Genomic DNA, 27,730 nt, shown 5'->3' on the forward strand with positions numbered 1-27,730 from the left:
AACAAAACAAAAAACATGAATACCAAAAAATTGAAAACATTTAATTTGCAGAGATTTTTTACACTGCACAATAAAAAAAAAATTGGAACGTCGCATTATGCATGCAACTTATGCATAACTTGTTTACATTTGGTTAAAACCGCTTCCCTTTCCCCTTCTTTGTGTTTTGGCGCCACCTTTAGGCAAAATTCTGGACATTAAAGTAATCTAATAAACCAACAAAGATATAAAACTGCAAGTGCCAGAGTTCATTCATTTGAATAAATTATGTTATGGCACGTTTCAACAGTAAATCACTACGAACTATTAAAAATGTCAACAAAAGTTTTACACATACTGTTACACATTTCTCTGCCTTGCACTGGTTCTCTTCTCCACTGCAACACGCCCAGCGTATAAAAAGCAGACTTTCGGGAAATATCAGTTATGCTATAGTCAATGAACGTGACAATAAGGAAAACAGCGTCTGAAAAAAACTCCTTCAAGGTGTCACAGCCAGTGTTTACTTCGTCGAAGATATTGTTTTCATTTCATGCCGTATGTTTTATGAATAAAGGTGAGTGATTCTCTCTGTTAATTTAGTAAATTTAGTACTGCTGCTAGTAATTTTTTATTTTGTGTAACACTTTACAATACAGTTTGTATTTACACATTGTTACAATAACAGTGTCTTAGTTACAATATCAATGTGTTCTTTAAAGTAACAACAAAGCAATGTGTGTTTTAAACATTATTATTAACTATGATGATGTAAATGTAAAATGTGACGAGTTCAGGAATGTACTAATCAAGAACTAGCTTTCACTACAACATGAGACATGAGTTCATGTGTGAATAATGACTAGCTCAATTACTTGTTGTCAGTACACCCTTCACAAATCTATCTTTTAAATTCATATTTTCAACAGAAGCTATACAATATTATATTTGTGCATATACATTAGATTAGTCAGTACTGAAGCCAAATCTGGAGCTTATCTTAATCAAAATAACTTATGATAAAGGTCCAAAGACTAGTACACTCAAAATGATATGTTATAGAAAATATTAAATACAAATTTAAAAATGAGAAAAAAATCAACAGAAGCAAAAAAAATGTATGAAATTTTGTAATTTGTAATTGTTTTTGTTATATTTTGCTTGAATTTAATTGTATTATCTTTCAATTTCTAAATATGTTCAGTGACTAAAATATATTTTTTAATAAATATATGTTTTGTTTAAAAAACATTGCCAATATTCACTGAGAAATGGATAAAGATATTCATTTTCAAAATGAGTTGTACTCAATTATGCTGAGCAATGTATGTTTGTAAATTAATGTATTATGGTCTGTACTGAATATGTTTTTCCAGACATTGAAAGAACTGGGATTCTTTCTCCGTATGGAGGATGAGAGAGGTCTCAGATTTAATCTGAAACATCTTAATTTGTGCTCCAAAGATAAACGGACCCAAGGAATTGGAACCACATGAAGGTGAGTAATTAATTAAGTTTCATTTTTTGGGTGAGCTAAGATACAGAGAGAAAAAAAGAGGACCAAAGACTGAGCCCTGCAGTACTCCACAAAAAAGCGAGGCCAAGGAGGACATAGAGTCAGTACAATTGACACAAAAAGTGCGGGTATATGACCTGAATCATTCAAGTGCACTTAATGCCCATCAACTTATCCAAAAGAGAAATCTAAATTTCTTTGTCTCCAGAGTCAAACGCTGCAGTTAAACCAAAAAGCAGAAGAATAACACAATCACCAGAATCAGTAGCTATAAAAATATCAATGAAACTTAAAATTTTATATTAATATTTCAGATAGGTCATCAACTGGCTACAGACAATCTTTTCAAGAATGTTTGAAAGAAAGGGTAATTTGCAAATGGGCCTAACATAGCCGTCATTTCACCGTCTGGGGGAAGTATAGACCAGATGTATTCCGGCCTCATGTATCCCAAGTATAACCCGAATAACCTTAAATTTGGTTGCATGTTGTTTTTTTGCAAAATAAAGCTTATGATATGTATGATACTCCATCATGTAAGCAAAGTCAATGACATTTATGACGTACCTGCAAGTAATAGCTCTAGCCCCAAAAAACTTAAATTTGGTTACATGCCTTTTTTCACAAAATGCCTTGTAATATGTATGATATTCCTTCAAGTAAGGAAAGTCAATAGCATTTATAAGGTGTTTGGGTTTTTTAAAAAGTAGGAAAAAACTCTAGGAGGTCAAGTCTAGGAGGAACAATATCATATGGAGAGCCCGAGGGCTTTAAATGGACAAGTCTTCTGCAACAGATATAGTCACAGGCTTAAATGTGTCAAAGACAGCACGTATGTCATGTACATTATAAAAAATATCATCAACCACTTAATAATATAGGTCTATGGTTCAAACATCCTACTTGGTGTAACAGAGGCCAGCTAGTAAAGTACTGCGCATGTAAACCGCAGTCCTCTGAACCCGAAAAGGGGCTCTAGTGACAGATCTTTAGAGCAACCGACTCCCATCCAAAGAGTCGCCAGTTCAATCCTAGCTCTGAGCGGGTGGGTGATGTAGAACATGTGGGTTACATTGGCTTATAACAGTAATAATGCAGAATATTATGATATATGTTGTTGTTATTTTGTACTTGTAGTTTTATTCATGTTGGAACAATGGAGAATTACTGCTGCATCTGTTGCTTTTCTAAAGAAGAAAGGGAAAAGACTGCCATACATAAGGAAATCAACCGCACGCTTGCTGAGCAGGAGAAACAACAACAGGCACAATACAAATTACTTTTATTAGGTGAGATGATTTATCATTGTTTTAATGAGAGATTTTATCTCTTGAATATTTCACGTGTTTACTTTCTCGCTTAATATATTCCTCACACACAGGGAGGAAGGAGAAGGTTGTCAATAATTATTAAATAAAGTCAGGGCATTAGATGTGACCAAATGCATAAATATCATATACCGCATGTGTTCACTATGCCATCTATTTTGGACTTACAAGACCTAATTTAAGAACTAATTATAGGTCTAGTGAATCTTTAACTTCAAGAAGTCATTTTAGATGGCTTTATTTCCCGTCACTTGAATGTCACAGCTTCACAGTATATTTTAAATATTAAAATGATTCATTCATTTTCTGCCGCTTTTCTGGGGCTGGGTCGCGGGGGCAGCAGTCTTAGGAGAGAAACCCAGACCTCCCTCTCCCCAGACACTTCCTCCAGCTCCTCTGGGATGGGGGGGGGGGGGGGTCCCGAGGCACTCTTAGGCCAGCCGAGAGACATAGTCCCTCCAGCGTGTCCTGAGTCTTCCCCAAGGCCCATGCCTGGAACACCTCCCTAGGTAGGTGTCAAGGAAGCATCTGAAACAGATGCCCGAGCCACCTCAGCTGAATTCTCTCGATGTGGAGGAGCAGCAGCTCTACTCCGAGCTTCTCCCGGGTGACAGAGCTCCTCACTCTATCTATAAGGGTGCGCCCTGCCATCCTGTGAAGGAAACTCATTTTTGCTGCTTGTATCCGAGATCTTGTCCTTTCGATCATGACTCAAAGCTCATGACCATCGGTGAGAGTAGGAACAAAGATCGACCAGTAAATTGAGAGCTTGTCTCCTATATTAAAATGATAATTGTATTAAATTATTAATAATAAAATTATTTTGACAAACCTGTAAAATATTTTACATAATTCAAGTTTACTTCATGATTTTTGAAAAGAAATCATTAAGTAATGTTTTTAAAGAGCCCCTATTATGAGTTTTTGAAAATGACCTTCTATGCAGTGTGTAACGCAGCTCTAAGTGAAGTAAAATATCCAGCTAAGACTTAAATCTGAAAGTGCACCGTGTTTAAAACTATTGATTCATCTATAAAAGAGTCGATTCAGAGTGGTTTAAATGAATCGTTGGGGTAATGAAGTGTAAAGGAAGGTAAGTGTTACTTTCCCTACCTAAAGATAAGGCAGTGAAGAGTCAGTGGTTGAAGTTTATTTTTGCAAAAATACCTAAGCATTATAGCCCCAGCCTTGTGCTGTGTTCCCATCATTTTTCTGACGAGTGCTTCAGCAATCTACACGCTTATAACAGGAGATTCGTCGGCTGTTTGTTAAAGGAAAAATCAGAAAAGACTACTGATGTATGGGACCTTGTACACAGTCTATGGATCAGTTTCTTCTTCCATTTCACAAGTGTAAGTAACTTAAGTGCGATTAAAATGTGTGCCTACTTGTTTTCTCTAGCTTGGAAAATGTGTATTTAATAGCGTTTTGTTACTCGTAACCGCTCCACGCGGCTTGTAGTGTATCTGGTTAAATCTCTATATTCACATATCGCTTCTAAAACCACGCGTGCCGCTTTCTTCATGGATTTAAATGAGTTTGTGAGCTTGCGGTCCTCTGCTGTTGCTATGGCCACCATCAGCTGTTCGTACACACATGTGGCGGTCAAGTTTCAAAATGTGTGTCATGGTTAAGAATAGAGCAATATGCTGGTGTTAGACCCAATCCCAATTCTACTCCTTAGCCCTTCCTTTTACCCCTACCCCTCGTTTTGCGCGTGCCCGTGAATGGGTAGTGGTGTCCCAATTCTTTTTATATTGAAGGCGTAGGGCTAAAGGCAATGGGTATACACCCCTTCAAACGAAGATTTTTCAGCACCACACTCGAAACCAAGGGGTAAGAAAAATTTCCCAGAATACATAGCCACATCTGCACCCGGAAGTAAGGAGATCCACAAATTAGTTTTTTTGTCGTTATTACGAATTTTTACAACAAACAAGCACATGTTTTAATATATTAATAAACGCGTTCATGTTTTACTGTCATGCTTTAAAAAAACAAAAAACGCTAAAATAAAAACCGCTAAATTTCGATTTATTAGCGATCTATAATCCCTAATAATAACTTTTGTACAGCAGTCCCACAACATTCTGACACTCGATGACACTGGAATACCCTGTCAGAAAAGTCTAGTGGCTGTCAATGGGCTTTTTACAGTGTCTGCTATAATGTTAATGCTGTTTTTGGTGTGTTTACATTGATGAATATGGCCACTGTGTAAATGCACACTACAGTTACGATCTTATTGCCACATTAGATCGTTATGATAACATAATATATGCCTTCAGTGATTTCCTGAAGAAAAAATAACACAACTGTAATAACTACAGCCATTGTGATTGTCTGATCTGAAGCAAGAGATCGCGATGACGTGTACAGGTGCTGTAGTGTTGTCCTAATTCTTAGGGGTAAATTTTGAAGCCCTTCCCCTCAACCCTCGGTTGTAAGTTCCAAGAGGAAGGGGTAGGGTTACAAAAATAGAATTGGGATTGGGCCTTAAATTTCATTGCTTTAATGCACTCCTGCATTGGGCTCACACATACACTCTGCACTCTGACTACTTCAAAATTGTTGATAAGCCGTGGTGGGCGATTCTCTCTGTATCACGCTGAACACAGTCGACCAATCACAACAGACTGGGTCATCGGACCAATCAGCACAGATTAGCATTGTGCTAAGGAGGGGATTGGGAACAAAATAATTGCTGAACGAATCATATGGGAGTCGTTGGGCTAATTAGGTAAAAAATAAATGTGTATTATAAGACAATGAAAGTGCTTATTAATCTTGCATGCAAATCAGCAAATCAGTTGTTGGAGACCCCCAATACCAAAATATGACATTTTATAATGCATAGTAGGGGCTCTTTAATTTTCAAATCTAAAAGTATCTGTGCTTACACTGAAATAGGATGTAAAAAATATACAATAATATTTTTCAGTTTAATACATTTAAATGAATATCAAAGTAAGACACAGATTATTGCATACTTACACAGGACCGATAGGATTCCACTGTGCATAATAGCAAATGACTCTATGTAAACCTGTTATGCAAACCAGTATATTTACAGATGTTTGCAGGTTTTTATTACTGAAAACATGATTTTTTTTGTCTTCATTTAGGCACAGCAGATAGCGGAAAGTCAACATTTATGAAGCAGCTGAGGCTCATTTATGGAAAAGGATACACGGAAGAGGAGAGGCATTGCTTCGCTAGACTGATTTACCAGAATATCTTTAACGCTATGCAAGTACTTATACGAGCAATGATCGAGTTAAAGATTCCTTACACCAGTCTACAGAATGAGGTGAACAATGGTTTTGTTTTAACGTAATTTTAGGGCTTTTTAGAGATGATTAAAGACCAATTTATAATAACAGATATGGGTGGTGGGGGGATTGGAAAATACAAAAGTAAAATATTTAAATTATGGACAAATATGAATTGAATTATTTATATTTTTTCAAGCATTTTACACATGCATAGAAAACTTCAATGATCATAATCATTTCTATGCATTGCTTTTACGAAAGGATTTAAGGAAGACATATGGTGAAATTCAGTATCAAATAAATGAACGTGCATTGTTGCGATAACAACATATTTTATAAGACTGAATGGCTTTATTCTGCGAAAAAGACTGCCTGGATGTACTTTATACTGCTTATTACTTATAAAACATTGTTTGAAGCTGAAATAGTTTATAAATTTTTAAGTAAACACAAAACTAACAGAAACCAAAAATGGCTGAATGAAGCATACACTAACCTGCATAATATTCAGAGACATGGTGCCAGATGGTCAAACACAGCAGCGAGACAAACAAGCCAGGTTTTATATGTCATAAGGAAACATAACTACTATAAGCCCGATCAGGTTTTTTTGTGATCGAGTCCGAGTCATTTGATTTTGAGTATCTGTCAATACCGAAACCCGATCCGATACTTCTATAATACATAAATAAAAGAATAAAGATCCTGATTTTTTATTTAATCTCTTTATTTTATTTCAACATTCAACAACTCTGTAAACAAACAGAGCACTTCTGTGAGGTAGCTTGAACAATAAAGTAATAAATAACATCAATTCTTCACTTTTGGACTTTAAAAAAATCTAATATTAAAACAAATAGCACCTCAACTTAAAAATACCCAGCCGGCAATCCCAAGTTTACTATAAAAATGCTGTCGTCATCAACTTTATAATACCTCCAGACTGTAGTCATACTCGCACTTTCCGCTTCAAGCTGAATATATATATTTGAGTCCTGATCGGGCCGTAACGTCCGATTCCGAGCGAGTCTGAAACCACCTGATCGGGCCTGATTTCCGATCACGTAATTGGATCTGGACATTCTTAGTAACTACTTGACGTTTTATCAGTTTAATGGCAAATTTGTACGATTTCATACAATTTCAGCTGTACAAAAATGCAAGATTTTTTAAAAGGAGGCATGTCCCCAAAACCAAGCCTCATTGAGGGATAAGACCTAAAATGTAAGAAAGAGATTGTACAAATTCACAGGTCTTTGGTTAATATACCTGTTAAAGTAATCTTTTTTACAGCTTAGGTCAACACCGTGTTCAAACTGTAAACTGTAATAAAAGCTTTAGCAATTATTAAAAAAAAAAGATATCCGCAGAAGCCTAATTCTTTATTTATTTTGTCTGTGAGATCAATAGATTTATGCTCAAAGGATCCAAAATCAAATCCCAGAAAAGGTGACGAAGTTACAGAGACATTATGTAGAAGCTATTCGTCATCTATGGGCAGATGAGGGCTTTCAGATCTGCTACAAAGACGGCGGACAGTTTAAGCTGGACTCCACTAAGTAGTAAGTGTGGGCATTTATTTCTTTTATGCTGCTGACAAGTCATGCGATGAATGTATAATTATGTATAAACAATTGTGCAATTACTGTGCTTTTATAGGCTTTTCAATAGCACAAAGTGTAGCTGGTAATTAAAGTGATGATGATGATGATGATATCATTGATAATAATAGCAAATGTGTTTGTTTTTTAAATAGCTTCATTGATAACTTAGACCGCATCGCAGCTGATGATTACATCCCTACATGTCAAGATATTCTCCGTGTCCGTTTGTCTACAACTGGCATCATAGAGTACACTTTTAGTGTCCAGAAGATTATACTCAGGTACAAAAGCCTACAACTAAACACCTTATGAATTAAAGTTTTGCTGCCATTGAAAGGAGCAGTTCAGACATACCGTCATAATTATGGAATTCTGTCATGTCAAGTAAAAGTTCAGCTGCTATGTTATTGAAAATTGAACAGAACTTAATAGAAAATGACAGAAGAGAAGTTTAAGGGTCTAATCCAAGCCTGATCAGAGTCAGGAGCTACATTTATTTATTAATTTTTTTGAAAAATAGCTTCTTTTCATATCTCAAATGCATTTAAAATGAAAAAGACTAAACAAAAAAACTACTTTCAGTCATTATGCTGACCCATGTTCATCATGTCAAAATACAATGCATGTTACAACATAGGCTCATTATGAAAATGTGAGAATTATGTAGCCAGAGGTACATATGGCTGCATTTCATTTTTTAAATGAACGCTACGGGGCGGTATGACTCCATTCCTTTTCGAGCTTATCAGCTGACCGCTTACCTCCGTATGGACGGCTTTCCCGCTGTAACCAGTTTGTCTTATTAGCTCACCATGTACATCGGCAGACTTAAGACACAGAGAGGAGTTGACCACTACGATGAAGAACAGTTACAGAAAGTGGGTAAGACCAAAATTGAAGCTATAGAATAAAATAAACAAGTAAATAACATGGTAATAATGTGGTAAAAATCAGACGAGGGCTTTACTTTTTCTGGATAGCTTTTGAAAATTGTTGGTTGGGTTTAGGAAAGTGGGTGGGCGGGTCAATCAATAAAATTGGTTGGATTTGGGGAAGGAAGAGGGTGGGTCAGTCGATCGGTTAGTCAGTCGATCGGTCAGTCAGTCAAACAGTCAGTCAACAGCGGCCTCTGGTGGGTTAACACGAGAACAGCAGGTGAGAATGGCACTCGTGAGAGAAATTTGAGATCTGAAAAGGCATCCACAGCAGCCTCTCGTGGATTCGCGAAAACAAAAACTGCAAAACAACGTATGCCCTGGGACGTATTTCGCGGTCTTCAGAAATGTATAAAGAGGTACGTTTTCAATGAGCCTGGGTTGGCATGTTAACAAATACTTCCTTTTTCAAGTGCTGGAATGCTAATCCGTAAATTATCCCTCACATATATCTGTATATGTATATGAACACACACATAAATATATACTTATGTTTGTGTGTGAATACTTACATGTCTAATTATTATTATAAAAAAATCTAATATTTGTCAATACTACATCTACAATACTACATCCCTGCAATGAGCTAGCTATATCTCTGAAAAACTAAATAAAACAATTATTTATCCATTTATTTTGTGTAAATTATAATATAGTATGGTTAATAATAATAATACAATGGTAAGCAATTGTTTACAAAAGATTTTCTCTGATATGACCCTCAAACGAACACAAACTTTACAACTATTAAAATGAGTTTGGATATTTTACCCACCTCTTGGTCTGATACAAACTGAAATGAGGATTTTTGTCTCTCTGTCCTTCCAGGTTTGTAGATGTTGGGGGTCAAAAATCAGAGAGAAGGAAGTGGATCCATCACTTTGAGAATGTGACAGCGCTCTTATATGTAGCTTCTCTCAGCGAGTACGATGAGGTGCTGATGGAGAACAGCAGTGAGGTCATTTTCTTCTCTTCTTTTTTCGTTTGAGGCCTAAAGGAAGACACCTTATGTATAAATATAAAATATTCCCACAATATGAAAAAACAACTATTATTTACTGATTATACTACAATTTTGGAATAATATTAGCTTTTATTAAACATTTGCGTTAATTAGTGGTGGCGTATTCTGCTGTGGCATCCCCACAGAAATAAGAGACTAAGTCGAAGGAAAATAAAAGTATGAATGCGTTAATTAGTACTTAATACACATATTTCATATTAAGTGGTCTTAAAACTGCATGTACCTGCATCTACAAATAAAGTACAATGTTCTTATTGTATTCATAGTGTATTGCACAACACTTCTGGTGCTACTGAGGTGGGATATGATTAAGGTTCGAGACAGATTTGTTAATTTGGGTGGGTTTAGGTTTAAGGAATGGGTCACCAGGGTGGTTAGAAGTGCAATTAAAGAGAGATGGAATTACATGCAGATACATTTTTAAATATAAGCACAATGTAAAACAGTGTAAAAAAAAAGTATATAAGTACAATGTAAAACCATGTATGTTTATAATAATTCATTAGTTTTTAATTCTGCTGTTGCTTAAAAATTCCATGATGTTGTATGTTGTATGATGTACCCTTCAACTCTCTTTGCTTCTAGAATCGTATGAGAGAGAGTTTGGCACTGTTCAACTCTATCATTCGCAACCCGTGGTTTACTAAATCCTCAATCATCCTCTTCCTGAATAAAACAGACATGCTGGAAGAGAAAATTCAGTTCTCCGATCTAAAAAACAACTTTCCTGAGTTTGAAGGTATTTGGTGCATATTAAAGTGAAGAGTATTTTGTGTGTGATTTTTGATAGTTTCTCATTTTTCTGTGGTTTTGGCTCCACTTTCAGGCAAATGTCAGGATGTTCATGGTGCAATGGTGTTCATCAGAAAGCTTTATGAGCAAGAAACATTCTGCCAAGAGACAAATACCTCCAGAAACATCTATTGTCAGTTCATCTGCGCCATGAACACCGCAAAAACCCGCGAACTCTTCGATTATGTCAAAGACATTGTCCTTACTGAGAGTCTAAAGGAGAACAAAACTTTATAATGAACTTAAAAACAGGTCACAATCCCTGATTATTGGTGGACTCCTTAGTATTGTGAATTAAAAAGCTTTGCTCCTGTTAGATCTTGGACAATCATGTACTTCCTGTTTGTGGACAGGCTTTCAAGGGGTAGAGACCACAAGTCGAGACCACAAGTGTGAGTGTTGCGACATGAATGATGGATAAAGTGAGAGTGTGTGTGACGCGTGTGACTTCCGTAATACATATATATATATATATATATATATATATATATATATATATATATATATATATATATATATATATATATATATATATATATATATTTTTTTTTTTTTTTTTTTTTTTTCGGTATGCTCAGTTGTTTTGCTGATTACACTTCCTTAATTTAGGTGTATTTGCATTCCCTTTAACTGTATACCAAATGTTTATTTAACTCACATCTTAACGTGTTGCAAATGGTGCATTTTTGTTTGACTTGCACCATTCCCCGTGCAAGTCAAAGTCAAGTTTATAAAATTATAAAACAGCATGGGTGTTGTTTTAGGCCCCCTATATTTCTATTCAGCTTTTTTTTCCAGTTTTTCATTGAAAAACGCTTAGAATAACATTGGAATAAAATGCTATAATATGCTCAGGGAATGGTGGATGTAGACAAAATTTATTTTGGAAGTATAAAACATCATAGCATTTATTTCTAAAGGAAAAAAAAAACTTCATGAGGTTTTGTATGTAATAAGTAGAAAATGCCACTTTTTAAAAAATCATTTTACTTGAAATTCTGGAAAATTTTCTGTCTGTTCATATGTTTTTGGACCAAAAAATATTTGAGACTGGACCTTTAAAAACAAATTGAAGCTTCCGGTTCTCCTGTTTAAAATAATATATGACACTTGAGGCTGACTGCTAAAATAAAAATAAAACTGCTTTTTAAAAAAATAATAATATAGGCCCATTAGGTGACCACAAAATAGCTCTAGATCTTTAAGGGTTAATAAAATGAGTAACAATTAAAGTTGTATTCTTACTATAACATTTTGAAATTAGTGAACAGTTTCCAGCCAAAAGCCTGCGAGCAATTAATGAGCGCGACCATTTTGAAAAGATCAAAAAAGCCTTTCCACTGCCTGCAGTGTCATGAATATCAACAAGAGGGCAAAATACAAGTATCAAACTATATACAACAGGCTTTCAAGCAAAAGAATGACCAGGTTGATATTATACAGATCTTATAAACTTGTGTGTTAAATATGATACGTGCTGCTTTATAGGATAAAGGTCACATAAACCCTCGTAGAAGACGAGGCGTTGCTTGGCAACAGCAGAACGCGCTCTAACGCTCTACAGGGTCTGCAGACGCGCGTAAACTCAGTTTCAATAATCTGCAGGAACGGAAAATGAAAGTTAATTGTGAAAGTTCCTCTCAGTCGATAAACACGTCGAGGAAAACAGTTGAGCGATTTCAGACGATGTCTACAAGACCTTTCGAGTTTCTAGCAGAAATGAAGAGTTTTTGGACCTTGATTGGTAAGTCCAGCCACTAAAGGCTCAATTTCCACTGACTGGTACGGTTCGGTTTGGTACGGGTCACCTTTATCAGTCTTGCGTTTTCACTAACAAGGGTACCCTTTTGGTGGGCGTGGTGTATGACAGAACGTTTCAGTCGACGTCATTCTCGCTCGAGGAAATGTCTACAATAAAGCTGTACAGGTCACTTACATATCATATGAGAAGCACTTCTCACAAAACAGATGCTTCATACACATAAATACTTCTGTATAATGTTTATTACTAACTTTTCAATGAACATGATTTGATTATAACTGCAGATCAATGACAGTGCGAAACAGACTACTGTAACGTCTGTAATTATATTAAATAACTAAATAAATGAACATATTTAAACACATACAGCCCCTTACAGTCTCCGATATGTTATCAACTACAGAAGAACTACATACAGCAGAGATTTCGCCCATATTTAGGTTCAAAACAACACTTCTGCTCTACTCCATGGCTTTGTGGCTGTTTATCAAGACGATGACAAGGTTTGTTTGAGCCCGGATCGACCATGGCTCGTTATTATATGTATTTATAATTCCGCTGTAATCTCTCGGCTGTGCGTGTATTTTAAACATGGCGGTTTTTTTGTTTTCTTTTTTTTTTTTTTTTTTTTTTTTTTTTTTTTTTTTTTATTGAAAATACAAAATCCAAATACAACAAAATGGGATTCAACTTTACAACTTGTGTGTCATATATGGAAGGCTCAACACAAAATAATATACAAAGATACAAATGTAATATACAAAAAACATTCAAGTTAAAATAAATCCAAGAGTAAATGTAAAAAGCAAAAATTAAATAAATAAATAAAAAATAAGTACAACATATATATCAACTATGACAAGTTATATTCTACAAATAAATTGAACATTTTTAAGGCAATTTTGGTTTTCATTTTAACCAGGGCATCTGAAAATATTTTAAGTTCTTTTATAAATACAATTAGTAATGGAGGTGTTTTGAAGTATCTACATTTATGAATAAAATATTTGGCTAACAGAATTATCATATTTATCAAATCGTGCAAAGTAGAGCAATCTTTAGTAATTCCATATAGTATGTCTTGTAATGTAAAAGTCAAACCTTCAGCATTCACATTTTTTATTGTCAACCAGTCTTGTAGTTTTTCCCAGAATGATTGAATGGCGCTGCAAGAGAAAAATATGTGTTCTGTGTCTTCACTGAGATGTTTACATAAATGGCATGGTGAGTTTTCTAAGTTAAATTTTAGGTGTAAGAATCTATTAGAAGGGTATATATCATTTAATATTTTAAATTGTACTTCTTTTACCTTGGGGAGAATAGGAAATTTAAGATATGTTGTTCTAAAATATTTAACAGTGTTTTTATCCACTGAATGAAATAACCTATTTCTTAATACTTGATGAGGGAAACAAGATTGGATAATAATTTGTCTTAAATGTTTATTAGTGCAAAGTTTATTATCAAATTCAATTTCACCAATATATAATAAGGGAAGAACTGGAGTAATTTTGGAATAGGATAGGTAACTTTTCATTAACATTTTTATGCCTGAGGGTATAGCATTAATAACAGTGAAAAATTGCTTTGGATGACAAGCAAATCCGTGTCTTAGAGTGAAAGTATTGTAATCTAGAATATTGCCCCTTCCATCCATTAAGTCTGTCACTGACCAAATATTTTTATTTAACCATTCTACATAAAAAATGGATTTGTTCCTGTGTAGAATATACTTGTTATTCCAGATAGGGGTATTGTGTGGTGTAAAATTGTGTGTGTGCGCTAGTTTCCAAGATAACAAGACTTGTTGGTGGAATGCTGAAAGCTTCACTGGGAGTTTAGGCAAATCAAAGTCACATCTAAGAAGAAATCGGATGCCACCTAGTTTGTTAAACAAGGCACAAGGAACATTGTACCAGAAACTTTCAGTATTACTCAAAAACCTTTGAAGCCATTTCAGTTTTAACATGGTATTCATACTTTCAAACTCAATAATATTAAGACCACCTTCTTCATACGATTTGATAATATCAGATTTTTTAATATAATGGGTTTTGTGTCTCCAAATAAAGTCATACATTTTTTGGTTACTTGTTTTTATGATTGCTGAAGAGGGAGCTAAAGCCTGAGCAGGATAAATTAGTTTTGATAGATATTCAACCTTGGATAGAAGAATTCGTCCAAATATTGAAATATCTCTCTGCAGCCAGCAATTCAGGATACCATTAGCTTTATGTACTTTATTTTCAAAGTTTTCTTTGATGTTAATGTTTGAATCTTTTGAGATTAAAATGCCTAAATATTTCACAGTTTCTTTAACTGGGATGTTATACAGGGATAGGTCTGGACTAGGGTGAAGAGCTAAAAGTTCACATTTGTTTAAATTTAATTGGAGGCCAGATGCTTTACAAAAAGAACTAATTAAAGAGATAGCTGGAGAAATTTGGTCTTTATTTTTTAAAAATAATGTGGTGTCATCCGCTAACTGACTAATTCCTATTGTTTTTCCGAAAATATTTAGTTTCTCCACTGAATTATCATATTTAATTTTTGTGGCTAACATGTCTACCGCTAAAATAAATAAAAAAGGTGACAAAGGGCATCCCTGCCTTATCCCACGGCCAATCGGAAATCTATGCGTAGTGCCAGAAGGGAGAGATACTGAACTATTCATATTTCCATAAATCATTTTGATAATATTAACAAATTTCTCACCAAAGCCAAATAATTCTAAGGACTTGAAAATGAAAGTGTGCTCAATCATGTCAAAGGCTTTCTTAAAATCTAAAAAAAGGATAAAACCATCATCCTCTATTAAGTCACAGTACTCTACCAAGTCCATCACCAACCTTATATTATTATGAATAGACCTACCTTTCAGAAAGCCTGACTGGGATTCGTTAATTAAATTATGAATATCTTTTTTTAATCTATTAACATATGCGTGTGTGAAAATTTTATAATCACTGTTGAGTAAAGTGATTGGGCGAAAGTTATCAATCAATTTTAAGTCTTTATCAGGTTTTGGAATTAGTGTGATTAAACCTTGGTTCATACTTGGACCTAAAGATCCATCTTCAATAGATTCACGAAAAGCATCAAATAGTAATGATCTAATATCATTCCAGAAAAATTTATAAAAATTAGCGGTGAGACCGTCAGGACCAGGAGATTTATTCAATTTAAGCTTTTGAACAGCAGAGTCAAGTTCTTCAATTAGTAAATCGGCCTCACAGCCTTCTCGCCACTCGTTGTTGATATGGGGAATATTAGGTAATATTTTATCAAAAAATTCATTTAAATCAGAATGAGAGAGGTTGGAAGAATACAAGTCACTGTAGAATTTAAAAACGTTTTCCCTGATTATAGTGGGGTCTGAGCATTCTGTGCCATTTATCAATAGAGAAAGTATAGAGTTATTCCGTTGTCGTCTCTTTTCTAATCTACAGAAATAAGAAGTACTTTTCTCACCTTCTTCTATCCATTTAGCCTTAGAACGTATATAGGCACCCTTAGCTTTTTTAATGTAGAGGTTGTCAAGTTCTAATTGTAAAGAAATTATTTTTGTCTTTTCTAACTCAGTTAATGTACTATCATTACAACATTTATTAATTTCGTAAATAATATTAAGTTCCTGTTGTTTCCTGACTTTTGCAAGTATTTTACTATAATTAATAGAGAATTCACGAATTTTATATTTCAGAAATTCCCATCTGGCTTTATTAGAACTAAAATTGTTACTGTTTTTAATATCTAGAATTAGCTCCCTTATTTTTAGACAAAATTTTTCATTATTAATTAAATCAGAGTTAAATTTCCAATAACCCTTAGTTTTTAATGAGGTATGAACTGTTTGTATTATTAAGGAAATGGAACAGTGGTCTGTTAAAGGTGCTGCAGACATTGTACAGTCTTTAGCAAATAAAAGTAAGTTATCTGATAATAACCAATAATCGATTCTTGATTTGCTAGCTGCATTGGGTCTAAACCATGAGAATTGCCTAAGGCTAGGATGAAGATATCTCCAGACATCAATTATTTTAAGGTTAGAACAGAATTTGGAAACCAAGGGATTTAGCAGAGAAGATGTGCTTTTAGGAGGATATCTATCATAAGTTTCATCCGGTACCACATTAAAATCTCCACCCACAACAATATTTTCTGTAGGGTATGATCTCTTTAAATCGGAAATTACTGAGGATATTTCCTGCAATAGATTTTGATTCAATTTAGAATTATTGTAACCATATACGTTTACCAGAATGAAAAAAAAGTGCTCAATATCTAACACCACTGCTAGCCAATGTCCATTAGGGTCATATTTAGCAGAAATTATTTTCCCTGGACAGTTATTAAATAAAATTGCAGTACCAGCCGAGTGGGAGGAGCCATGGCTAAGTAAAACTTTATCTCCCCATTGACTAGACCAAAACGAAGAATCTGAAACAGTTGAGTGTGTCTCTTGTAAAAAAATGCATTGAGAACCATTACTTTTACAAAATAAGAACATTGCTTTACGTTTGACTTTATCTTGGATGCCCCTGACGTTAAGTGACATGAGAGAAATTTTGAACTTAACTGGAAACATAACAAATATAGCAAAAGAAGAAATAAAATAACAGAAATTTGTTCACAAAAGAGGAAATCTCAGAACGGGTGGTATAAACCTCAAACAGTTATAACCACAACAGAGCATACCTCCCAGCCTAGCGTTCCATAACAGTCATATTTCAAACTGCCCTACCATAAAAGGACAACTACACAATCATGCGGCGTCAATGCGTTTCCCTTCAATATACCCGAACGGTCCACGGTAGTAGGCTATCTTTCCTGCTTTGCGCGCCTGATCGATTAAAGGCCACAGCGCAGCGCGGGCCATCCGATCCTCCTTCGTCATATCCTCCGTGAAACGAACTCCGTGGTCGCGGCACACAGATGAATTTTTTGTAGATCTCCAAATTTCGTCCCTGTATTTACGCATTGTGAACTGCACAATCACTTGCCTGGGTTTACCTGGATCCTTCTTGCCAACTCGGTGCACTGTGTCAACAATGTCTTCTAATTTATGAATCAAATGCGGAACAATTTCAGCGATCATGGCAATCGTTTCTTTACGGGCGTCCTCCTCGGGCTTCTCTTTCATCCCGTTGATCCGGAGATTCCATCTCCTTTTATATCGCTCTAATTCTGACGTTCTGCTCGCCAGGTCTTTGTGTGATGTTGTTAGATATAGGAGTGATTTGCTCGTTTCTGCACATTTTTCTTTGCAATTTTTAATTTCAGCAGCATTGAATTCAACCGCCTTAGAAATCTCTGCCACCATGATGCTGTTCTTTCGCATCTGATTCGCCATGTCTTCTAACTGTTCATTTTGTACATCAAAACGAGCTGTCAGTGATGTTATGGCTTGCAAGAGAGTTGCGTTAGTAATGTCATCATCATGAGGTTTAAGCTTTTTTTTATCATTGTCCTTGGTCGGGGTGAAATGGGATGCATCACGCCGTTTGTCTGTTTTAGCCGTCTGTACCTCCATTTCTGGATCTGAGGCCGCGTCCTTCACTGAAGTGATGTATATCTTTGGGTGGGTAGTCTGCTGTGAAGATTTCGGCATTTTATCGATGTAAAACACCCCTGTGGTGTTTAATTGTTGTTTTAGGTAGGTGAAGATGAGAAATTTTGAATTCTACAGATAAATTAGAAGTTTCGCTAGGCTGCTCGGTGAAAACGCATGCGTTCAGCCCGCCATCTTGTCCCCCCCGTTTTTTTGTTTTCATTCTGGCTTGTTGCATAAGCGAATGACGTATCTCTGTAAACCAATAGCGTTCAGCTGCGCGTCTAGCTCCGCCTTTTGGTACCCTTTCTTGTGTTTGGTACCCTTTCAAATGGGTGCAGAAAAAGTGGTACGGTACGGTTCGAGTCGGTACGCCTTTTGACAGTGGAAACGGCCATAAAAGCGTACCAAACCGAATCGTACCGTACCGTACCACTCAGTGGAAACGGGCCTTAAATCGCTTTTTTTTAAATCACAACACGTGTCTCGTATTTGCCTGTTTTATATATCAGATTTTTGACACTTTAAAATAATTTGTGTACTTATTTTGGATTATAGAACCATGCAATATTACACTGCTGTGAGCCCGTCTTACTGTCGTTTTAGATATGAAAACAGCTTTTACCCGTTTGTGTGTATATTCAGCTGTGTCTGTTATCCAGGTCAGGGTTCAACGCTAAGGATTTTTCCACTGGCCCCACCAAAAAAAGAAGTTAATAGCTATTTCTTAGCCATATATTTTAAATAATGTGTCAAAAGTATAATTATATACATACACTTTTTATGCAGCATATATATATATATATATATATATATATATATATATATATATATATATATATATATATATATATATATATATATATATATATATTTCTCCAGCTGGGGTGCCGGGAAAAAAGTAAAATAACAGAAACAAAAACAAAAATTTACCAGAAATTTGAATTCAAGAAAATATCTGTAATTTAATGTCCGTTATTTTATGTTAAATGTCTGTAATTTAAGTGTCTTTATTTTCCGGCACCCCAGCTGCTGGAAAAATATGCAAAATTTTGACAATGAAACAATTTTTTTTACAGTGTATATATTATAAGCTAAAATTGAATTTTGACATCCACAGACATATAAATCAGAGAGGTCAGACTTTCTCACACAAAGCCTCATTTCGGTTTTGTAAAAATCTATCTATTGAATTAATCAATCAACTAAAAAAAACGTTGGCTTGAATTATGCATTATAGGCTCACATTATAAAGAAAGAGAACAGATAAACCAGTGTTGTGCCAAGAAATCCACCCCTGCTGTAAATTGCACCCCCTCTGAAATGTGCATATATTAACTTAAATTTTTTTTAATTAATAATAAAAGTTATGACAACTAATGACTGGGCCAGAGGTGAGTTTCATGAATGGAACCTTTATTTAACAGAAGATCAGAAGATATATATTTAAATAAATAGATTTAATTTAAATACAATACTGATTGGATTAATTCAAGTGAATGGTTTAATGTGTGGTTTAGTTGAAAACTACAACAGTTTAATGTTTTTCGTTTATTTAAAAACCACCAAAATGCCTAATTTTAGAAACAGGCTAATTACATCAGTCTATACTGACAATATTTTTATTTTTCATTTATTTGTAAACCTAGTTTTGAAATGCATTTCACTTGTTCTTTCTTGATCCATCAAAATTATAATCATACTAGCCTACGTTTTAATCAATTATGGCCTTTGATTTTTATTAAAATGTAGACTATGAATGTTAATGAAAGTCTAAGAAGGGGTGCCTGCATTTTACCGCAGGGGTGCATTTCTCGTCACAACACTGGGACTGCAGTCAGACCTTGAAGCAGATCTTGATCTTTCTTTCAAAGTGACGGTGCATAAATGAACAAAACAATAGGCCTAATACAGGATATTATAAAATGAAAATACGGAAAAATGATCAGATGGTAAATTCGGTCAATTTTCCTGACGGATAAACAGCACTAGGTAATATCTCAGCATGCTTTCACTTTCGTATTAGACATGAAATGCATTTGCCGGTAGAAATGACATCCCGCCCTGCTCATAATTCTCTCTTAGTAAGTCTATTACGCAACCATCAAACACTGTAATATAGCCTGGTCCGTTAGTTCGCTGGATCGTTTTGTTTTCTCACAACAATCGATCCGCTCAATCGAGCCTAGACCACCTCATTTAGGCGATCTCGAACCGATTGATTTGGCACGGATCCCACGCGATTGCGGGATTCACATATGCCAAACTGGGCAAACGAGACAGGTTCCGAAACAATTGTCTGGGTGTGAAAGCATCCTGTCTTTTCACGCACTTGACAAACAGTCGCAGCCAAATTAAACTTTAGTGACAAGGCAGCACTGACCCGATCGGTCCAGTAACCATTCTCTATACTCTCCCGAGGGTCTCGCACGCTGGCCCCGGGCAGCTGCCGGTGCTGCTGTTTAGCCGAAATATGGCGATCATAACTCGATAACCTGACGGTACACAGAGGTGTTTTCAGAACATTCTAAATATGAATGCAGATTCAGTGTTTTAGTGAACAACATCAGTCTATTTAATACAATAAAACACCAGAGTAAAATGCAGATAACCTACTAAGTCAAAGTCAAACAACGAATATATAATGATATCCAGGCCTGTAGCCAGCCTGGTGGAAATGGGGCTTGTTTTTCCTCAAGATGTGGACCTTTTTACAGTTATTCGCCTTATGTTTTACTTAATAATGAGATTTAAATACTGCACTTTAGTGACATTTTGAGCTGGATTAGCTTGTCGGATGGTCATCATAACCACACTTTTAGATGTACCAAAATATTTCCTAAAGATTTAGAATAAAGCAACATGAATAAATACTTATTTTTAAAATACAAATTTATTACATCATATATCATTAAAAATATGAATCTGTTAAAGTTTTAAATTAAAAACGGTGGCCTAATGTCATTTATTAGGCAAATAACAAACTGGCCAGCACATTTCACTTTCCTCAGTCAGAATTTGGCCATTTCAATAATGAAACATGAAAACATAATAATAAAAGAGCTTCATGATTTTTCAAGCCTTTCTTGTAAAAAAAGTACATATGATTGAAGATTCATGGATAACAACAATAGCCAAATTAGTATTCAAATTAATTTTAATACGGACCACTTTTGCTGCTTCAACACGCTTTATTGGTAATTTTTTGTTTCAAGAATAAGGTCCAAGATTCAGAATAAAAGTCACTTGTAAATGTTTTCTCTATTTAGCAACAATACAGTAGAGAAAGATGACTGATTAGCTGAAGTCACACTGATGTGACCGGCAACAGATGATTTGGCTTGATCTTAAAGCATTTTTCAATGGGTTTTCACAATTTATGATGGTGTAGCACAAATGAGCTTACGACAAATTCTGGACCTTTGCCATTGAGGGGTGGGTCTTTTGAACCACCCAAACTAGATTTTTTATGAATTTACGACAATAAAAATCCTGATTTAGATAAAGAGTTTATTGTTCGTTGTGTTTTAATCCACATTAGGAGGCAAAGGAGAGAAGCAGAAAGCAGAGCTGGAGAACACAAGAGACACAGAGATGACCAGCTATCAGGAGAAAACGAGCTCAGGTGTGTCTCCATAAACACTTCTACAGTTTCATCACCACACATTTATTACCACTTAAAATTCTGAAACATGAAGCAGGGTGCAAAGTGTTTTACTCAGTTAGCTGGTAAATCCAGTGAGCATGGGGATATTTTGGCCAATAGGCAAAAATACATTGTATGGATCAAAATGATTGATTTATCTATATTATATTATGATCATGTTCCATGAAGTTAAACATTTTCTACTGTAAACATGTCAAAACTCAATTATTAATTTGAACTTAATTTGTCAACTTTAAAGGTGATTTTCTCAATCTTTATTTTTTTTGAGATTGCAACAGAAATCTGGAATGAATTAATGACAATTAAACAAACATGATTGATTAATTGAAGAGTTTTTTGTTCATTGTGTTGTAATCCACATTAGGAGGAAGAGGAGCGAAGCGGAAAGCGGATGATGCTTTTCAGAGTGTTTCTGGTGGAGGCAAACCATCTGCCCACCGGAAACGCATCAAAGTTGCAGAGCTGGAGAACACGAGTGTAGACGCCGACACAGAGACGTCCAGCTCAGGTCAGTCCACTCTTTATGACTGGAAAAATACTGGAAAACTATTAGCACTGCTGCCATTTGTTAAATCCCAGAGTAAAATAAATGCCAAATATTGAAATAACCGATTATTAATAATTCATTATTGACTGTAATCCACATTAGGAGGAAGAGGAGTGAAGAGGAAAGCGGGTGATGATTTTCAGAGTGTTTCTGATGGAGGCAAACCATATGCTCTGCGGAAACGCATCAGAGTTGCAGAGACGTCCAGCGATGAGAACAGCAGCTCAGGTCAGTCTCCTGTTACAGAATCACACTTTTCTACAGTTTTATCACTTAAGATTCATAATACAGAGGCAAGGTGCAAAGTATTTTAATCAGTTAGCTGCTAAACCAATGGCAGAAATACACTGTATGTGTGAAAATCGACTTTATTTATGCCAAAAATCATTCAAATATTATATAAAGATGATCCTCCACGAAGATTATTCATATATTTTCTACTATAAATAAATAAAAACTCAATTTTTGATTTGGCATTTATTTGACAACTTTAAGGGCTCCTATTTTACCCCTTGTACACGATGTAAGATCCGTTTTTGGTGTCTCCAGAATGTGTAAAGTTTCAGCTAAAATACCCATCAGATCATTGGTTATACCCTGCTTAAATTGTCAATTCTGGGCTCAGAGGAAAGTGTAGCTTTTTTGCATCCTGTGCCTTTAAATGCAAATGAGCTGGTTTCTCCCCGCCCATGGCTGTATCTGTTTCTCCTGCATTATTTATGTCAGATAAACAGCAGTCAGTTACAGAGACAGACACGGCTGAAGCAGAGATCCAGTTTATGAGTAAAAAACACAGAGTAAGGTTATTTGGTGTATTTGTGGAGTTTATTCAAGCCTTTCTGCCATGATGAGTCTCACACACACACACACACACACACACACACACACTTAACTTTGCACAGCTTTTGCATATCTATTCGCTGTAAATTTGACAGGATTCAGGTTAGTATACACTGCTGTATGAATACTGTACAAAGCAATCAGTATTGGTGGGTGTGGAAAACTGCTGTGGTGGATTTCAAAATCACTGGGAGGTTTTAACGTAAGAAAATAAAAAGAAAGAGACTTGTTGTGTTTCTAACACTCCAACATGACTGCGGACACACAGTATCTGCACACAGTTCTGTCCAAACAGCTTACAGAAGTAGATTTTGCATGAAAGGAGCCCTTTAAAGGTGATTTTGTTAATGTTTAGATTTTTTAGACCCTCAGATTTCTGGGAAATAAGAGATGAACTTTCAGTAATCTGGGATAAATGTACCTTTTTCACCAGACTGTTATGAGGCATTTAACACTCATCAACATCTTAAATCCTTGATAGTTTAAAATTTTTATGTATATTTTTGAAACCGTATGAACATTTACATGTATTTAATTCAAGAAAACGAAATCGCTTGCTTGTGTGAGGTGTGTGTAATGCAGTGTGTATGGGGGCAGGACAGTAAATCTGACATTATTCTCTCTTCTGGCTGCCGTTATCAGTCTCACACTTTTGTTTTCCTCTTCTGAAAGTCTTGATTGCACAGATTACACTATTGTGTCTTTCTTTTATTTTTTCATTCTTTCATAACCTGTTTTAACACATTTTAATCTGTTTTTATCTGTTTTTAATCATTTTTATTAGTAGTTTTTTTATTTATTCTAATACTTGTCTTTTTTATTCTTGTTTATGTAAAGCACTTTGAATTGCTTCTGTGTATGAAATGTGCTATATAAATAAACTTGCCTTGCCTTGATAACACCATCGTGAAGTTTTTCTCTTATTATTTCAGAAAGTAGGATTGTAAAATAAAGATTTGTTGTCCTCTCCCATTCACTATGCTCTCAGTTTACCAACTATGATGATTTTAATGCTGAGAAACACACAAATTCAATTCAATTAATCTTTATTTCTATAGCGCTTTTACAATGTAGATTGTGTCAAAGCAGCTTAACATAGAAGATTATAGTGAATGGAAACTGTGTCAGTCGTTTTCATTGTTGAAAGCAAATGTGAAAAGGCTCCATTAATGACAATTAAAAAATATATATGATTGTTTATATCAAGAGTTTTTTGTTCACTGCGTTGTAATCCACATTAGGAGGAAGGGGAGCAAAGCGGAAAGCGGATGATGCTTTTCAGAGTGTTTCTGGTGGAGGTAAACCATCTGCCCACCGGAAACACATCAGAGTTGCAGAGCTGGAGAACACAAGTGTAGACGCCGACACAGAGACGTCCAGCTCAGGTCAGTCCACTCTTTATGACTGGAAAAATACTGGAAAACTATTAGCACTGCTGCCATTTGTCAAATCCCAGAGTAAAATAAATGCCAAATATTGAAATAACCGATTATTAATAATTCATTATTGACTGTAATCCACAGAAGCTCCAAGGGGACAGAAGAGAAAGGCTGGATGTCTAGATCAGGACGGCAGAAATCAGGACACAGGGGCTGCAAAACGAGTGAAAACAGCACAGATCCAACATGGCGGCAGCAGCAGCGGCGGCGGGAAAACTGCAGCTGAAAACAGCAGCTCAGTTAAAGACAGCAGCTCAGGTTCGTCTTCTGTCATAATGTTTTCTGTCTAATCTGCAGTAGGGTTTTGTATTATTTTTCAGAGTTTTACAGAATTATCTCACGATTAGAACAGAATACTCACAGTTAGGCTTGTGCCGGTATTCGGTAATGCGATAAATCACGGTAATGAATATGCACGATATTGTTATCGCGGGCACTTCAAAATACCGTGAAATATAATAGATCCGAATTTATATTCTTAGAACGCGCCTTAGCTTATTTTCCATCAACCGCTTGAAGAAACACTGCGTATATGCTGCGCAGAACTGATGCGCACTCTGATGTAAACAATCCCCACATGTAGAAGCCTTGTGTGCAGGCAGTGCGCGCCGCCGCTGCCACCGCGCTATAATCCTCACACGCAGGGGCGGGCTGGCCATCTGGCAAACCGGGCACTTTCCCGGTGGGCCGACGTACTTTTTGGGCCGGGCTGATCATCGTCTTATGATTTGATCGGCCCATAAAAGGCTTAGCAGCCTATCGTTTTTTTCTGCCTTATTGATTGACGCTGCTGTGATCTGTGACTCTCTGAAAGTAGATGTTTTTTTTCCCGGACAGACAGACCGGGCCAGTCCATGTGACACTCTGCAGCCCATTGGCTCTTTTCGGTATTGACATTGGGCTGGCTCAATCACAAACTCCTATTTTGGACTCCGTGTGAGCGTGCGTCGTCTGTGTGTATTTGTCAAAATAGTCGAGAGTCAGAGAGAAGAAACGCAAGGGAGGCGCAGAGAAATCGCGGGAAATACACCGCGTTTCATTTAGCGATTCTGAAAAGTTCTCTGTTCATTCTAGTACACGGCTAAAAACGCTAATCACGTGACCACACACTCTCTGCCCACAGCTGCAGCCACTAGTTCAGCGGGTGAGCATAAACCCCAGGTGAGAGTATAGTGCATGTCAGACAGTTCATCTGCTGGGTGATCTCATCTCACTATAGTTATTAAACGTGATATTGAATTCCTCTTGTTGTCTCTATCTAACAATTCTTATGTCTTTTGAATCACTTGTTCTCAGTTAACTGTTTTGGCTGAGTGCAAAGCTAATATATTAATTTATGTAACCACATACACTGATTCTGCACATTGACTGATTGCTTACCTTTATCGTTTAAATTTAATGCACGTTATACTGTTATAATGGCCATTATTGGTTATTAAAACTCATATTCTGCAAAAGAGACAGGGTAAATCAAATATCAAAATGAAACAAATTTGACTTATATTATGTTTTCATTGTTTAGATAGTGAAACAGCAAGCAGGATGAGGTGAAAGGTTAAAATGTAACACTGTTCCCTTTGAAGATTTACCCATGCATTAGCAGGCAGTTTTTGTTATGTTTATTATTGAATATAGGCTGAGTGAATAGTGTATTGAATAAGCTAAATTGACTGTAGTGTATGAGTGTGTGTGTGAATGAGTGTGTATGGGTGATTTCCAATATTGGGTTGTGGCTGGAAAGGCATCTGCTGCATAAAACATGCTGGAATAGTTGGCAGTTCATTCCACGATTGCTGATCGAAGACGGTTTCCCTTTGCACATTCACTTTGATATAATTGCTCAAGTTTACTTTTATATTGTGTATTATTTTATTTATATTTATTTGTATTTAAATGTTTGAAGTACTTTTAGTTAATTAAAAAGTTATTAAAGTTACTAAGTTGACGAAACTGAAGTTTTTTGTGTTTTTTTACCTGTTTCTCTAGTAAAATTACAATATTGTGATAATACCGTATACCGTGATAAAAGCTCAATCAATTAATCGCAGCATGAAAATGTGATACCGGCACATGCCTACTCACAGTAATGAGCAATGTCATAAATCTGATTTATTTTTCTCCAGGATCTTTACTTGACAAATATGTGCTTGGAAAGAAGCTGGGAGAGGGATACCATGGCACTGTCTATGTGGCTACACGGAAATCTGATGGTCAGAAGGTAACATTCACTTTTCCTCTGCAATAGACTGATTTCACGCGGCCGCCATTTTTAAAAGCGAAATCGAGGCTGCGGTGGGAAGAAACCCGGAAGTATCGTTGGGAGTTACATTGGAACGTTGTGTAGCTTGCTGTATATCTTAATAGCAAAGAGAAAGTGACACAAATTTATAATTTCACCGCCTTCCGAGTGACCCGAAGGTCCGTTCTGAATGAATGGTGAAAATAAAAAGGGATATCAGAGCTCATTTTCAGCTAAGTTAAGGGAAATGGCACTAGTTAGCTAGCGTTTTCTTTCCCAAACACACGTTTTAGACGCCATTTATCAAACGCGAGTTAATGAACTTATTCTTTCACTATATTAGACTTGTCATGATACTGAATTAAAAGAAAAACCATCAATTTCCCGCTAACATTTAAGGCACTGTTGATGGCTTTCTTAAAACAGCGCTGATTTGCCATTGTGTTCACGTGATCAACAGAATAGCTTGTGATTGGCCGAGAAGGTCATCAGTTCACCCTCCGCTGTTTACCGAGTACAAACACAGACGAGCCGAGCGATCTGCTTGATGACTCGACTGGTCTTCATGGCTGCTTCGCGCTCGCGTCTCCGTGTATCTGTGTTTGCACTGGGTGAAGGGCAGTAAAATGAGTGCAAACACAGATACAAGGAGACTGGAACGCGAAGCAGCCGTGAAGATCAGTCGAGTCATCTGCGCTCAGCGGCGCTTCAATGTTAACTCAGCGGGAAATAGATGGTTTTAAAACTTCAGTACCGGGACAACACTATTACAGACAACACGAGGGTGTGCTACAGTGTTTTATCGCTCACTGGGTAACATAGACTGAAGCAGGGAAGCGTCCCCACGGTGTTTACCTGCTGCCATGATCTGAAGCCTAGGAGGACACTTGAGCATATTACTCTTATAGAGATTGTGATGTTGTTTGATGCTAAATTGCTTTTAATTTTCTAAATTAAACTTACTGAATGATATTAAAGTGATGTTTACACCAGTTCTGCATTTTGAAATCTCGGCAACAGCTGGAGGTGTGTACTCCACATCATGTTACTGTAATGTGTACAGTCCTTGTCCTATACTTCCGGGTTTCTTCCCACCGCAGCCTCGCTTTGGTTCTTTAAAATGGCGGCCACGTGAAATAAGCGTATGGTCTGTGTGCGTGCGTGTGTGTGTGTGTGTGTGTGTGTGTGTGTGTGTGATTAGACATCTCTCTGGTTGAATAAGTTTTGACTTT

At 36.1% G+C, this 27,730-nt stretch overlaps 1 protein-coding gene across 2 annotated transcripts; it reads left to right on the forward strand.

The window, feature by feature from the left end:
• The first annotated feature begins 449 nt into the window (after window positions 1-449).
• On the forward strand, window positions 450-10,769 carry LOC130216242 (guanine nucleotide-binding protein subunit alpha-11-like). Of its 2 annotated transcripts, XM_056448140.1 has the most exons (9): window positions 450-556; window positions 1,356-1,477; window positions 2,633-2,784; window positions 5,949-6,133; window positions 7,509-7,660; window positions 7,855-7,983; window positions 9,466-9,595; window positions 10,247-10,400; window positions 10,488-10,769. In XM_056448140.1, the coding sequence occupies exons 3-9, from the start codon at window positions 2,652-2,654 to the stop codon at window positions 10,688-10,690; spliced, it is 1,086 nt and encodes a 361-aa protein (XP_056304115.1). In that variant the 5' UTR covers window positions 450-556; window positions 1,356-1,477; window positions 2,633-2,651; the 3' UTR covers window positions 10,691-10,769. The 2 variants fall into 2 exon arrangements, with proteins under 2 accessions (XP_056304115.1, XP_056304116.1); XM_056448141.1 differs by lacking the exons at window positions 450-556; window positions 1,356-1,477 and adding an exon at window positions 4,073-4,175 and having other exon boundaries at window positions 2,716-2,784.
• Window positions 10,770-27,730: the final 16,961 nt, after the last annotated feature.

This window comes from Danio aesculapii, chromosome 22 (genome assembly GCF_903798145.1).
Source record: "Danio aesculapii chromosome 22, fDanAes4.1, whole genome shotgun sequence".
Classification (NCBI taxonomy): Eukaryota; Metazoa; Chordata; class Actinopteri; order Cypriniformes; family Danionidae; genus Danio; species Danio aesculapii.

What these genes read in the sequence shown, in the direction of transcription:
- LOC130216242 (XM_056448140.1), top strand. Translation starts at nt 2,652, where the DNA reads ATGGAGAATTACTGCTGCATCTGTTGCTTTTCTAAAGAAGAAAGGGAA. An exon ending in ACACCAGTCTACAGAATGAG is followed by an intron (nt 6,134 to 7,508) that starts GTGAACAATGGT and finishes TGAGATCAATAG; the next exon opens with ATTTATGCTCAAAGGATCCA. An exon ending in CAACTTTCCTGAGTTTGAAG is followed by an intron (nt 10,401 to 10,487) that starts GTATTTGGTGCA and finishes CTCCACTTTCAG; the next exon opens with GCAAATGTCAGGATGTTCAT.